At 43.0% G+C, this 15,387-nt stretch overlaps 1 protein-coding gene across 3 annotated transcripts in view; it reads right to left on the bottom strand.

Annotated features, from left to right (window-relative positions):
- Window positions 1–15,387, bottom strand: part of ccdc150 (coiled-coil domain containing 150) — a 51,513-nt gene that overhangs the window by 9,267 nt on the left and 26,859 nt on the right. For 2 of the 3 annotated variants that reach the window (XM_033031250.1, XM_033031252.1), the window contains exons 16-22: window positions 14,143–14,228; window positions 13,503–13,546; window positions 12,771–12,940; window positions 8,009–8,135; window positions 5,245–5,439; window positions 3,548–3,616; window positions 741–902 (exon numbers count right to left, since the gene is read on the bottom strand). In XM_033031250.1, the coding sequence (XP_032887141.1) occupies window positions 741–902; window positions 3,548–3,616; window positions 5,245–5,439; window positions 8,009–8,135; window positions 12,771–12,940; window positions 13,503–13,546; window positions 14,143–14,228 (853 nt within the window). Of the gene's footprint in view, window positions 1–740; window positions 903–3,547; window positions 3,617–5,244; window positions 5,440–8,008; window positions 8,136–12,770; window positions 12,941–13,502; window positions 13,547–14,134; window positions 14,229–15,387 lie in introns of all 3 variants that reach the window. The other variant, XM_033031253.1, reaches the window with a different exon arrangement.

Below are 15,387 nucleotides of genomic sequence, written 5' to 3'. Positions count from 1 at the left end.
CCGATGGGCCGCTACGGCGACAAGTGGCAGTTCGCCCACAGCCCGAGCTGCGCCCCTTCATCGGGACACCGACCCCCAGGCCCACTGCAAGCACGGAGATCCCAGATCAGCAACTCCAGCCCAGCCCCGCTCCAACTCCAGAGGAACACGCTCCCCGTAGGGGCAGAAGCTGATGGTGTGCAAGGTACGTCTTGTTCTTGGGGTGGCGCAGCTCGGGCTGTGGGCGAACTGCCACTTGTCGCCGTATCGGTCCATCGGGGAGCGGATTCCTCTGGAGTTGGAGGGACAGGGAGACACATTTTGAGAATGGTGGGCAATCACTTCCAAAGTTCTGCCCACACAGTCAGTACACCTCTCCTACACTTGTCTCCCGCACTAAGATCATCTCGCAGAGAATGATCCCAGCCTAACCCTGCCTATTCTCTCCTATTCTGCAAGAAAAAACTACATTGAAGACTCAAACTCGCGATCGAGTAACTGCCGGGATCGAGGCGCAAACTCGCGACCTTGCGGATATGAGCCGAGCACTCTACCACTGAGCCAGCCGTTAAAATCTACGCTAAAAATCTTCCATTCCGAAAGCCGAAAAATTCCGAATTATGAAAAGTGTCTGGTCCCAAGGCTTTCGGATAAAAGGTTGTGCACCTGTAATATATCAGTCCAAATACTGAATTTGACCAAACTATTTCATGCTGCAAGAGTATTTTTTAAATAAAAATTTGGAAAAAAGAGACACCCACCTGACATTTATTCCTCAGCTCTAGACTGAGCTTGCGTTCTTTCTTTAGCTGAATTTCTTGTTGTCTGTAGAGTGATGATGCTTCATTTTGACTTTTTGCCACATTCTGAAGTTCCTCTTGTAACATCTGCATCTCTTTCCTAAACGTTAGAATCATTTGAGACTGCAGGAGAAAAATACCCATAGTAAAACAGAATGTAAAAGACGGACAGAATTGTAAAAATATTCAGTCAGGAAAACTGAAAAAATGTGAAGATTATCTATCATATACAAGGCTGAAATGGGGAGTTGTGGTGGAACAATCAACCCTTTCCTGCTTGTGAGCAACTCCAAAAGAACCCAAGCAGCTTGACAATATCTAGGACAGAGCGTACATATGAACAATATATCTGGCTTTGAATCCAATGTCCACATCACAAATCTATTACAAACATCTATTACAAGCCCACTGACTTCCGTAGCTATGTAGACTACACTTCTTCCCACCCTGTTTCCTGTAACAACTCTATCCCCCACTTACAATTCCTCCATCCAAGCCGCATCTGCACCCAGGATGAGGTGTTCCATACCAGGTCATCGGAGATGTTCTCATTCTTGAGGGAACGGGGGTTGCCCTCTTCCATCATAGATGAGGCTCTCACTAGGGTTTCTTGATTCTCCTCCCCCATTCAAAAAAAAGACAGAGTCCCCCTTGTCCTCACCTTCCACCCTATCAGCCGTCGCATACAGCACATAATCCGCCATTTTCGCCATCTCCAACAGGATCCCACTACGAACCACATCTTCCCATCTCCACCCCTTTCAGCTTTCACAGAGACCATTCCCTCCACAACTCCCTGGTCAACTCATCCCTTCCCTCCCAAACCACACACTCCCCAGGTACTTTCCCTTGCAACAGCAGAAGATTCAAGAGACATTTATTGTCACATGCACCAATTGGTACAGTGAAATTTGGGGTCACCATACAGCCATACGAATAAAAAAACCCACAGAACACGATAGTCTTTAACATAAACATCCCCACATAGCGGAATCAAAGTTTCTCACTGTGAGGGAAGGCACCAAAGTTGTCATCCTCCTCTTTGATGTTCTTTGATGTTCACCTGTGGTCGGAGCCTTCCAAGCCCCCCGCAGTCGTCTCAACGGTGGTCAGGCCCGCTCGCCGGGATGAGGGAACTCCGACGTCGAAGGGAAGAACACCTTCAGCGGCTTGGTCTTCCGAATCGGCCACTTCTTACGCTCCCGAAGTCCACAGGTCGAGCTGGACGGAGATTCACGCTGGCGGCCCACGGTAAAGGGATCCCAGGACTCCGCAATGTTGAAGTCAGCGCCGCCCGCGGCTAGGAGCTGCTCAAACCACAGCTCCACGATGTTGAAGCAGCAGGCCCAACACTCTGGAGCTTCAAACGGTGATCCAGGTAAGGCATTGCTTGCTCTGCGGTGAATCTAGTGCTGCGCCGCGGCTGAAGCTCTGGTCCGGTCTCCGGCAGGAAAGGCTGCGCCAATCCAGTTGGTAGGCCGCGAGGACGCGACTCGGAGAATAGTCGCATCCTCGCCAGGAAGTGACTGGGAAACGGTTTCCCCCTTACCCTACCCACCTCCCCCACATAAAAGTATTAAAAAAATCCTCCAAAACATACTTTTAAACAGACTAAAAATGAAAAAAAGATGGAAAAACAGACAGACTGTAGGCAGCGGGTGCCATAATGCAACACCTGTCCCTATACCTCCCCCCTCGACTCCGTCCCAGGACCCCAACAGTCTTTTCAGGTGAGGCAGAGGTTCACTTGCACCTCCTCCAACCTCATCTACTGTATCCGCTGTTCCAGGGGTGGATTCCTGTATATCGGCGAGACCAAGCACAGGCTTGGCGATCGTTTCGCTGAACACCTCCGCTCGGTCCACCTATACCTACATGATATCCCTTTTTCTAAACACTTTAACTCCCCGTCCCATTCCCACACTGACCTTTCTGTCCTGGGCCTCCTCCATTGCCAGAGTGAGGCCCAGCTTAAATTGGAGGAACAGCACCTCATATTTCGTTCGGGTAGCTTGCAGCATGAACATTGACTTCTCTAACTTCAAGTTGCCCTTGCTTTCCCCCTCTCTCCATCCCCTCCCCTTCCCAGTTCTCCTACCAGTCTTACTGACTCTGACTACATTTTATCTCTGTGCTGCCCAATCCCCTGACATCAGTCTGAGAAGGGTCTCGACCCAAAACGTCACCCATTCCTTCTCTCCAGAGATGCTGCCTGTCCCGCTGAGTTATTCCATCATTTTGTGTCTATCAACATCACAAATACTTGCTCTCTGACCTGTTGAATGTTCCTACAATTATTGTCAGGTTAATAATGCGTCATCTTTAATAAATCCTTGCTGGGTTCCTCTAATCAATCACTCATGTCCAAGAGATTTGATCATTCTATTCATGATTGTTATATTAGGAACTTTGCCTGCCAGTGAGGTAATTCTAGGATGGTACATTGCCTTCCTGGTACCAAAGGTTCGGATATCACAGTGTGAGTGCAGAAAATTCTGGAAGAGGAAAATAAACAGTTAGCAGTCACGGTCCATCTGCTAATATACCAGAGATACGAGTAGAAACATGGATGACCTCTTGCAGTCATATGTAAAGGGGTTCAGAAAAAGGTTAAGAAGCTGGATCTTTAAAGGTCCTTTTGAGCATTTCTTGATTCTTTGTTTATACCCACACAGACAGGAGAAACATTTATTCTAAACAGTTTAGTAAATGATAAGACATTAACGATAACTTAATGCAGATAAATAATGCTCCTAATATCTAAGTACCTGCTCATTGTTCTTTTTCTGATATTGATCTTTTATTATCTCCATCTGCTTCAAATCAGCTTCAAACTCCTGAACAAAAAATACAGCTTGTTAGAATAGGCAACTGACAATCAGTCTTTTTCTTTTGGGGGAACATTGTTGAATAATAGTATATAATAAAATGATATAATAAAATAATTATAAAATGAAGCAATCAGTTCAGGTTAACTCAATCAAATCTGAACATTGGGCACTCCAGTTTGAGAGGGAGGGGGAGGGGGGTAGAGAGGGAGAGGGAGGGGGTAGAGATTGAGGGGTGGGGGGGCGGCGTCACAGGTGAGAGCTGATGAAGCAAATTTACAGATGAGGGGATTTTTGAAATCATGAGGTAAATCTTTACCGGAATATGTAAAAATGTCACCGTTACCGCGTCGGGTTTTCGAGGAGATGTGAATCAAAGAAAAAGTTCAAGTAAACAAGCAAACATCCCCTCAAGTAAACATCCAAGATCAGAATTTTGCATTATATATGATTATCCATTAAAATCATTTCTGCATTTACCAAACAAACTGTCAGCCAATTAAGTCTAATGGCAGTTGGATCCGGTGGAGGTCCCCCATTTTATATTGGAGAAGCTTCCCACAGATCCTGTGTCAGATTGCTTTTGGTGTAGTCTCTGTGGTAATATAAAAATAAAGTGGCTAGCAGCCTCAAATCTAACACGATAGCATAAGATTTAGAGGTATATGGGCCAAATGCGGGCAAATGGGACTGTATTAGATGAGGCATCTTGGTCGCATGGACAAATTAGGCCTAAGTGCCTGTTTCTGTGCTGTATGTGACTCTAATATTTTGTAGAATGGGTACTGTATCCATTGCTTGGTGAAGCAGCAAGATGGAAATTCTACGATAAGCAATGGTGTGTGTGGCAGAGAGAGCAACGGATGAGAAACAAGATGTTTTGGAGTTTACCAACACTGTTTTGACTAAGATGCTGTTTTTCAGATAAGGTGTCAAACTAAAGTATTGCCTGGCTCCTCAGGACTACCACCTTCGATCACACTATACACTCCTTGCCCACTGTTTTAGGTCAAAGACAAATGTCCCATAGGAATTTAAAATGACCAGTCAACTAATCACTCCAGAAAGACTATTTCCACCTCTGCAATATCACCCACATTCACCCTTGCCCGAGCGCATTTGCAGCCAAGATCCTCTCCTTATCTCTTTAGAATTGTTTATTCCAAAGTTCTACTGGCCACAATGCCAACATTTGCCCATCTGCGCTAAAGCCTGCTTCAACTGAAAAAATACTTTTGTCCCTGGATGATGAGAAGAGGTAATAGGGCAAATGGTGCATTTCCTGTGGTTGTGTGGGAAGGTGCTGTGAGATGGGGAGATTGAGTTTTCAATAGCACTGTGAGTGCATCTTCACAAGAAGCCTGCAGTGGTTCAAGATAGATCACCACCACCACCACCTCCACATATCAGGGCAATGACGGAAGGGCAATGCAGGCCAGCCCTACCAGCAATTGCAAATTTAAAAATATGAATACATTGAAAAGTATTATAGGTTTCTGACCATAGAACAGTGCCTTTGTTTTCTGAACTGACGTCTTTACTATTTGAAATGAGAATATTTTTGAGAGACCCCAAAATGCGATAACCTAGTGTTTTTAAATAAGTTCACACATAATAACAAATATCATGAAACATACCTTGATTCTTTCTGTATTTTGAGCAGCAGTTTTTTTCGACTCCAGATAGTGTTTCAGCTGTGTTTTCTGATCTTTGATCTTTGCCTTCAAACACATTATGCTCTTCTCAAATTCAGTAACTTTCAGTCGCAATTCTCTATTAGCCCGTGAAAGATCTGCAGATCTGGATGTGGTCTCATCCAGAGCTTTTCTAAGCTGAAGTTAGAAAATAGTTGGAAGTAAATGTGAATGATAGATTTTGCATTCAATATGTTCATATTTTAATTGTGTCTAAGGAAGTGTTACACCCAAATTAATTTTTCGCTCAATGTGAATAAAATCCCATGGGCTTCAAATTCTAAAGGGTGTCGTTACTTTTGAGATAAAACATGCCATTTGATATTCTGATATCAAAGGTAAATGTATTACGGAATTACTTGCAGCCAGTAGGTCTTAATCTCAATCAAGCATTTCTGAGGATCTTGAGGTAATTCATCTGTTTATTCGGTATATTTATAAATGACTTAAATACGGTTAAAGAAAACCACCTGCACTTCATCAAATTTAGTGCTGCATTCAATTATCACTATGTAAGTCGTCTCTTCACCATGAGAGATACTAATTACAGGCTGTTAGTTTAGGTTTATTATTGTCACATGTACCGAGGTACAGTGAAAAGCTTTGTTTTGCATCTTATCCAAACAGATCAATAGCGCACTCTAAAGAAGCGTCTCAACCTGAAGTGTCACCTATCCATGTTCTCCAGAGATGCTGCCTGACCTGATGAGTTACTCCAGCAAATTGTGTCCTTTTTAACAAGCATCTGCAGTTCTTTGTTTCAATATTATGACCAAAAACAAAGGGTAGGAATTAACGGGGCCCCCTTCAGAATGGCACATAGTGACCGGTGAGGTGCCATAAGGTGCTGGGACCGCAGTTATTTACAATATATATTAATGATTTAGATGAAGAAATTAAAAGTGACATTATTAAATTTGCACATGACACAAAGCTGGGTGGCAGTGTGAACTGTGAAGAGGATAGGTTGTGTGAGTGGGCAGATGCATGGCAGATGCAGCATAATGTGGATAAATGTGAGGTTATCCACTTTGGTGGCAAGAATAAGAAGGCAGATTATTATCTGAATGGTGTCAGATTATGAAAAGGGGAAGTGCAACGAGACCTGGGTGTCCTTGTACATCAGTCACTGAAAGTAAGCATTCAGGTACAGCAGGCAGTGAAGAAAGCTAATGGCTTGGTAGCCTTCATAACGAGAGGATTTGGGTATAGGAGCAAAGAGGTCCATCTGCAGCTGTACAGGGCCCTGGTGAGACCACACCTGGAGTATTGTGTGCAGTTTTGATCTCCTAATTTGAGGAAGGACAATCTTGCTATTGAGGGAGTGCAGCGTAGGTTCACAAGGTTGATTCCCGGGATTACGGGACTGTCATATGATGAAAGAATGCAACGACTGGGCTTGTATTCACTGGAATTTAGAAGGATGAGCGGGTAATTTTATAGAAACATATAAAGTTATTAAGGGATTGGAAACGCTAGATGCAGGAAATTATTTCCCGATGTTGGGGGATTCCAGAACCAGGGGCCACAGTTTAAGAATAAGGGGTAGGCTATTTAGAACTGAGATGAGGAAACTATCACCCTGATAGTTGTGAATGTGTGGAATTCTCTGCCTCAGAATGCAATGGAGGCCGATTCACTGGATGCATTCAAAAGAGAGTTAAAGCTCTATGGGCTAGCGGAATCAAGGGATATGGGGAGAAGGCAGGAACGGGGTACTGATTGCAGATGATCAGCCATTATCATCGTAGGGCTGAATGGCCTACTCCTGCACCTATTTTCTATGTATCTATGTATTCAAAACATTCTCCATTTCCCTCCACAGATGCTGCTCGACCCACAAAGTTCCTCCAGCTGTTTAATTTTTGTTGAAACCCAATGCAATCTCTAAGAATGAACTCCCATTGTTGTAGCCATCAGGGCTCAACATCGTTGTTGCAGCCTTTAGGCTCAATACAGAATTTAACTATTTTAAGATAACCAGCCTTTCCCATTTGTGTTTTCAACTGCTCCCATTCATCTCTCTCTATTTAACTGCGGAGAAGGAAGGTGGGCCAATGAAGAGCGAGGGAGAGGGGAAGGAGAACGTAGGGAGCAATCCAGGCACAAGGATCATTGAAGTGTTATGGATGGTATAGAAAATAATTATAAAGACAATAATGAAAACTGCTTTCATATTGTGGGACACAAGCACTCCCTCCTCCAATCATCACGCTGAATCATCATGTCCCTCCCCCCCCCCCCATTGCCTGCTGACCGACGTCTCACTCGTTCAATCGGCGCCCTCGATCATCAGTCCCACCCCCACTGTCTCGTGGAAAGCGGAGATTTTTAATAGATTTTTTTTTCAACGAATTTCAAAATCAGGATTACAAAACAAGGGGGGTGGATTATCCCCCCACCTCTCAAAACATGGAGGGGATGTGTACACCCTGTCCCCCCAAAGATTTCCACCCATGATTCTAATAATCGCCTTGATCATGTCTTACCCACAGCTGTGCAATTTGAAGGTTACTTGAACAAGATTACTATTTTCCACCATAAATTTTGAATGTTCGAATTCATCAAACAAATATAATCTAATAAAATAATAATCTATTAGCAGTTAATTTGTTTTTGAAGATTTTATTCACTTTCACAAATGACCCACTTCCAGTATCTTTAGGTGTATTTTTTGGGGGAAAGATAGAATCGTAATTAGTCTTACTTCAATGATTTCTTTTTGACTGGCTTTCCTCACTATCTCTCGCTCATTTTGGAATTGTTTTTTCAAAGTTTCAATTTGTTCATTGAATATTTTGGATTCCATTTTTGCATTCTCAGTTTCTTGTTCTCTGCAAAATGTTTATAGTAGGAAGGAAGAGAAAGAAAAGATTAGATTGCATTTAGGTGTACAGTTATCATTCACCGTATACTGTACATTGTAGCAGCTGTGAACAACATTTGCCTGTCTGGGCTCAGATAGCTGAATAGTGTAGGTGATGTGAAACGACTAACAAGCCTATCTTTAATTTAAGAAGGAACTGCTGATGCTGGAAAATCGAAGGTAGACAAAAATGTTGGAGAAACTCAGCGGGTGAGGCAGCATCTATGGAGCTAAGGAAATAGGCGACGTTTCTGGTCGAGACCCTTCTTCAGACTGATGTGAGGGTCGGGGTGGGGGGCGGGAAGAAGAAAGGAAGAGGCGGAGACAGTGGGCTGAGGGAGAGCTGGGAAGGGGAGGGGAAAGATGGAGAAAGCAGGGACGATGTGAAATTGGAGGTCAATATTCATACCGCTGGGGTGTAAACTACCCAAGCGAAATATGAGGTGCTGCTCCTCCAATTTACGGTGGGCCTCACTCTGGCCATGGAGGAGGTCCAGGACAGAAATATCGGATTTGGAATGGGAGGGGAAGTTGAAGTGCTGAGCCACCAGGAGATCAGGTTGGTTATTGCGAACCGAGCTGAGGTGTTGGGCAAAGCGATCGCCAAGTCTACGCTTGGTCTCACCGATGTAGAGCAGCTGACACCTAGAGCAGCGGATGCAATAGATGAGGTTGGAGGAGGTGCAGGTGAACCTCTGCCGCACCTGGAAAGACTGCATGGGTCCTTTAATGGAGTCAAGGGGGGAGGTAAAGCCTATCTTTAATGCTGTTTGCGTGCATGAAAATGGTCTAGCAAAACCAAGGTCAATGAAGCTTAAGGTGGAATGTCCCTCTAATAGCTGGATTCATAACTCGTTGGAGTGACTGCCTATTAACATCACAACATTACTGCAGGTGTTTTTCAGGACAATATTATCATGTAAAATACATTTAGCTTTTTTATCCATGTCCTGCTGTCTGGTAAAGTGAGATGTTAGGTTGTTCTCTGATGATCCCATTCACAGCCAACAAAACAGCAGGGATAGGATGACTCCCAGACTTCAGTTGAAGAATGGGATATTGATAATGCGCTTCATAAATTACAATAGACAATAGACAATAGACTAGGTGCAGGAGTAGGCCATTTAGATCTTCGAGCCAGCACTGCCATTCAATGATCATGGCTGATCATCCAGAATCAGTACCCCATTCCTGCCTTCTTCCCATACCCCTTCACGCCGCTATCTTTAAGAGCTCTATTTAACTCTCTCTTGAAAGTATCCAGAGAACTGGCCTCCACCGCCCCCTGAGTAAGAGAATTCCACACTCACAACTCGCTGGGTGAAAAATTTCCTCATCTCTGTTCTAAATGGCTTACCCCTTATTCTTAAACCGTGGCCCCTGGTTCTGGACTCCCCCAACATCGGGAACATGTTTCCTGCCTCCAGCGTGTCCAAACCCTTAATAATCTTATATGTTTCAATAAGAATCCTCTCATCCTTCTAAATTCCAGATTACACAAGCCCAGCCGCTCCATTCTATCAACATATGGCAGTACCGCCAGCGCGGGAATTAATCTTGAGAACCTACGCTGCACTTCCTCAATAGCAAGTATGTCCTTCCTCAAATTTGAAGCAATAGTAGCCCTAACAGGTTATATATAAGGCACATGGAACAAACCAATGCTTAGTACCTGAAACCAGGATCCCTTGGAGTGGATCACCTGTGCTGCCATTTTGCATCTTGATCCTCATGACCATTTGATCAGTCATAGAAACATAGAAACACAGAAAATAGGTGCAGGAGTAGGCCATTCGGCCCTTCGAGCCAGCACCGCCATTCATTGTGATCATGGCTGATCATCCCCAATCAGTACCCCGTTCCTGCCATCTCCCCATATCCCCTGACTCTGCTATCTTTAAGAGCCCTATCTAGCTCCCTCTTGAAAGTATTCAGAGAACCGGCCTCCACCGCCCTCTGAGGCAGAGAATTCCACAGACTCACAACTCTCTGTGTGAAAAAGTGTTTCCTCATCTCCATTCTAAATCGCTTACCCCTTATTCTTAAACAGTGGCCCCTGGTTCTGGACTCCCCCAACATTGGGAACATGTTTCCTGCCTCTAGCGTGTCCAAAACCTTAATAATCTTATACGTTTCAATAAGATCCCTTTTAATCCTAAACTCCAGAGTATACAAGCCCAGCCGCTCCATTCTCTCAGCATATGACAGTCCCGCCATCCCGGGAATTAACCTTGTAAACCTACGCTGCACTCCCTCAGTAGCAATAATGTTCTTCCTCAAATTAGGGGACCAAAACTGCACACAATACTCCAGGTGTGGTCTCACTAGGGCCCTGTACAACGGCACAAGGACCTCTATCCTCCTATACTCAACTCCTCTTGTTATGAAGGCCAACGTGCCATTCGTATTCTTCACTGCCTGCTGTACCTGCATGCTTACCTTCAGTGACTGATGAACAGGGATCCCCAGATCCCGTTGAACTTCCCCTTTTCCCGTCTTGACACCATTTAGATAATAATCTGCCTTCCTGATTTTGCCACAAAAATGGATAACCTCCCATTTATCCACATTAAACTGCATCTGCCATGCATCTGCCCACTCACCCAACCAATCCAAGTCACCCTGCATCCTCATAGCATCCTCCTCACAGTTCACACTGCGTTGTGTCATCTGCAAATTTGCTCATATTACTTTTAATCCCTTCATCTAAATCATTAATATATATTGTAAATAGCTGGGGTCCCAGCACCGAGCCTTGCGGTATCCCACTAGTCACTGCCTGCCATTCTGAAAGGGACCCGTTACCCCTACTCTTTGTTTCCTGTCTGTCAACCAATTTTCTATCCATGTCAGCACCCTAACCCCAATACCATGTGCTCTAATTTTGCCTACTAATCTCCTATGTGGGACCTTATCAAATGCTTTCTGAAAGTCCAGGTACACTACATCCACTATGTGCAATGAATTGAAGAGAATCAATCAGTTATTCTAGTTTCATTAGTGATTCCTATCTTCCTCTGTGCAAGACAAAGTTTACAAAAATCTAGTTTTAAATTATACCATAAACTGGACTTAATGATACATGAAAGTGAAGGTAAGATTTCCACTTCAGAATGAGAAAGGAAATGTACAGTAAGGGGAGAACCATTGCATCAAATCTCCACTTCAAGGATACTTTACGCTTCCAAGCAGAGTAAATATAAGCCAATGAAAATTTAATTCCTGCCTCCCGTCTCCAGCACATAACTACCTTTATCTGTCTGTCTAATGAACAGAAGGATGAGAGGTGCCTTATAGAAACATATAAAATTCTTAAGGGATTGGACAGACTTGGATGCAGGAAAAACGATCCCCATGTTGGGGGAGTCCAGATCCAGGGGGGTCACACTTTAAGAATAAGGGGTAGGCCATTTAGGACTGAGATGAGTAAAAACCTTTTCACCCAGAAAGTTGAGAATCTGTGGAATTCTCTGCCACAGAAGGCAGTGGGGGCCAATTTACTGGATGTTTTCAAGAGAGAGTTAGATTTAGCTATTAGGGCAAATGGAATCAAGAGATATGGGGAAAAAGCAGGAACGGGGTACTGATTTTGGATGATCAGCCATGATCATATTGAATGGCGGTGCTTGCTTGAAGGGCCGAATGGCCTACTCCTGCACCTATTTTCTATGTTTCTATAAACACCTTGACGTCAAACGCTTGAAAAAGATTTATGGGTTCCTCTTTGTATAATATTTGTGGACAATATGTTCTGATAATCCCACATGCTAGGACACTAGTGCCGATTTATGATACGATGAGCATATGATGAGCGTTTGACAGCACTGGGCCTCTACTTGCTGGAGGTTAGAAGATTGAGGGGGGTTCGCATTGAAACTTACAGAATAATGAAAGGCATCGATATAGTGGATGTGGAAAGGATGTTTCCCCTGGTGGGAAAGTCTAGGACCAGTGGTCATAGCCTCAGAATTAAAGGGCGCTATTTTAGAAAGGAGGTGAGGAGGAACTTCTTTAATCAGAGGGTAGCTAATCTGTGGAACTCATTGCCACAGAGGGCTGTGGAGGCTGTCAGTGGATATTTTTAAGGCAGAGAAAGGCAAATTCTTGATTAGAATAGGTGTCAAGGGTTATGGGGAGAAGGCAGGAAAATGGGATTAGGAAGCAGAGATGGGATGAGGAAGCAGCCATTATTGAATGGCGGAGTAAACTCGATGGGCCGAATGGCCTAATTCTACTCCTATAAGTTGTGAACCTGATTTAACAGATTTTCTGGACTAGTAGGTGTCGCTTCAATTAATACCTCAACACTCATTTGATTCCATTTTTTTTAATGCACACAATATGATAATAAATTATTTGGTGAACCAGGTAAACTGAAAGAGAGCATGAGTACCGGGTCTGTGATAAATTGAAAGAGAGCAAGAGAACTGGGCTGCAACAAATTGAAAAATAACATGGGAACTGGGGTCCCAAGAAGTGGAAAGAGAGAGGGGTCTTTAGGCCCCAGATGAATGGAAAGGGCACATACAAACCAGGGCCAGTGAATTGTCTGAAATGTCAGAATTTTACTGTAATTATCTATTCATAACCATGTTATACTGACCTGTTGTGGAGAAGTTGCTGCTGCTGATTTTCTTTATTATCCAATTCATCTTGTAGTCGATTTAATTTAATCTGTAAATTATTGCTTGCGTGCAAAGTCTGTTCCAAACTGTTTGCTAGTTTCTTATTATCTTGTCGAGCAACATCTAGTCCTTTATGGAAAGGCATCCCCTAAATCAACAATAAGAAATCACTTTGAAATTATTTTAACAATTAAGTTATTTACTTAACAGCTACTGTATATTGCATGCCACTGAAAGATGTCTGTGTTTTAATTCCAGCGCATAGACATTCCACGGGGTGCAGATGTTTTAATAGAATAGATTACCTCATGGATCATTTTGTAAATCATGATAGATCCAACAGTTTGACAAAATACACTGGAACAAATAATGAAATAAAACAGAAAATGTTGGCAACACTCAGCATGTGAGACAGCATCTGTCGAAAGAGAAACAGGATTCATATTTCAGTTTGAAGACCTTCATCAGAACACATTGCAAACAAACGATGCACTTGTTCGTTTTTATGATCTTGCTGAACTTGCCTGATCGTTCAACTAAGCTGCTAAATACATCTGAAACATCACCGATCCAGAAATGCTGCCTGACCCACTGAGTTACTGCTGGTAGTAACTTTGTGTTTTGTTCACCAGCATCTGCAGTTCCTTGTTTCTAACTACATCTCCAAGTGGTAAATAAGAATTGCACTCATTGACCAGAAGAAGGCTCACCTTGAGACTACCTGGAGTGGGAGAACATTTTCTGGAGCAAACATTTCAGAGGGTCATTGGTGTGTTTGGAAGTAAGAAATTGGTGAAACAAATGACCATGAGTATACGGGAAGAAAGCCATAGTTAATTTGGTGGTTATTCATAGAATTCACTTCTGTAATTGGTATCCTGATAGTATCCTTGATACTTCTTCTTCTTCTTGCATATGGCGTGCACAGCCTAAAGTAGGACAACTTGTTCTATTTGATCTTATTTGATTGTGCACGCTGGGTTGATTGTATTCGTCGAAACAGGGCGGACCACGTGAAGATTGCAATCTTCCACCCCCTCCTTGATAGGATTGAAGTTTCAGAAGCACAGGTATAGTTAATTCAACATTTGGTGTGTAGCTTGACGTCGCATGGAGAAGGTTCATTTAAGTTATCTGCCAAATAGACTGAACATATCGAAAACCATTAGCCAGATATTGTGGTTTAGGATATGAAATTAGTTGTTACACGGAATACCATTTAGCATTTACCAGCCTCTTGATAACAGATATATCTCCCTACCAGGAGAATGGAGTACATTTGTCATCCAGTTTTTTAAATATATATGGTTCAATTAGTTTTTTATAAAAATATAATGCTGACCTGAATACTGTGTTGTGCTTCCATGTTAGCCAGTTTACCCTGTAGATCTTCCAGCTCAGCCTGCAGTCTCTGTAGAATTATTTGGGCATGAGACCTGGACAACAATTGAAAATTTAACATATTCAATAAAGTGTCATTATTCGGTATGCATCGAAAGTTAACAAGCTCTATCATGGTCCGCTGAAGTCTTGAATTACCAAAGTAAAATGTAACGGAAAGTTATTTGAACAGCTGATAGTTTATCATTTCTTCATATATAACTATAATGATAGTTTATCATTTGGAATGTTACAGTAGTGTTAAGTCTGCATTACTTCATAACTATGTCCATAACATTTAATAATGATTTCAAAGATATTTACTCCAAAATAAGTACCTGCATGTATCAGGAATAACACGAGGAACTTTATTCAGCACATAAATTTAGGGAATTACTTCACTGTAGTCTCGGAAAAAGACACAAAGTACTGGAGTAACTCAGTGGGCCAGGCAGCATCTCTGGAGACCATGGATAAGTGACATTCCTGACCCAAAACTGGGAATTGAAAAATTAGTAATCTACATATGAATTGTGATCCCAAATATATGGAATAACCAGCACAAGGAGAAATCAAACCAACAACATGCAATGTACCTATGGAAGGCACTTCCATAACATTCATTGACATGTGCAATTTTACACCATCCATCATCTACTTGTGAAAAAATAGATTTTCCAGGACTTGCAGAAACAGCTTCAGAATACCTATTATTCTGAATAGCTAAACAGCTTCAGTTTACCTGAGGCAACTAGATCTAGGAACCTTTTCAGACTTCAAGTTTGTGTTTTAAGATCTCCTAATTTCTATACACAGTGAAGATAGACACAAAAAACTGGAGTAACATAGCGGGACAGGCAGTAGTCTGAAGAAGGGTCTCGACCCAAAACATCACCCATTCCTTCTCTCCAGAGTTGCTGCCTGTCCCGCTGAGTGACTCCAGCTTTTTGTGTCTATCTTCGATTTAAACCAGCGCCTGCAGTTCCTTCTTACACACTCTGTACTTGGTGAGCTCTCCTCAGAATTCTTGATGATTGAAAATGCCCCTGTCCCACTTAGGAAACATGAACGGAAACCTCTGGTGACCGTGCCCGCGATCCATGAGTCGCGGGAGGTTTTGGTCACTCGCCTGGAAAGCCTTGAGCTGGATCGACCGAAGCGTGAGCTGCATCTACCGACCAAAGATCCTATAGGATCTTTGCTACCGACCACACA

Source organism: Amblyraja radiata, chromosome 13, assembly GCF_010909765.2.
Source record: "Amblyraja radiata isolate CabotCenter1 chromosome 13, sAmbRad1.1.pri, whole genome shotgun sequence".
NCBI classification, from domain to species: domain Eukaryota; kingdom Metazoa; phylum Chordata; class Chondrichthyes; order Rajiformes; family Rajidae; genus Amblyraja; species Amblyraja radiata.
This window is presented reverse-complemented; position numbering and strand designations above follow the sequence as displayed.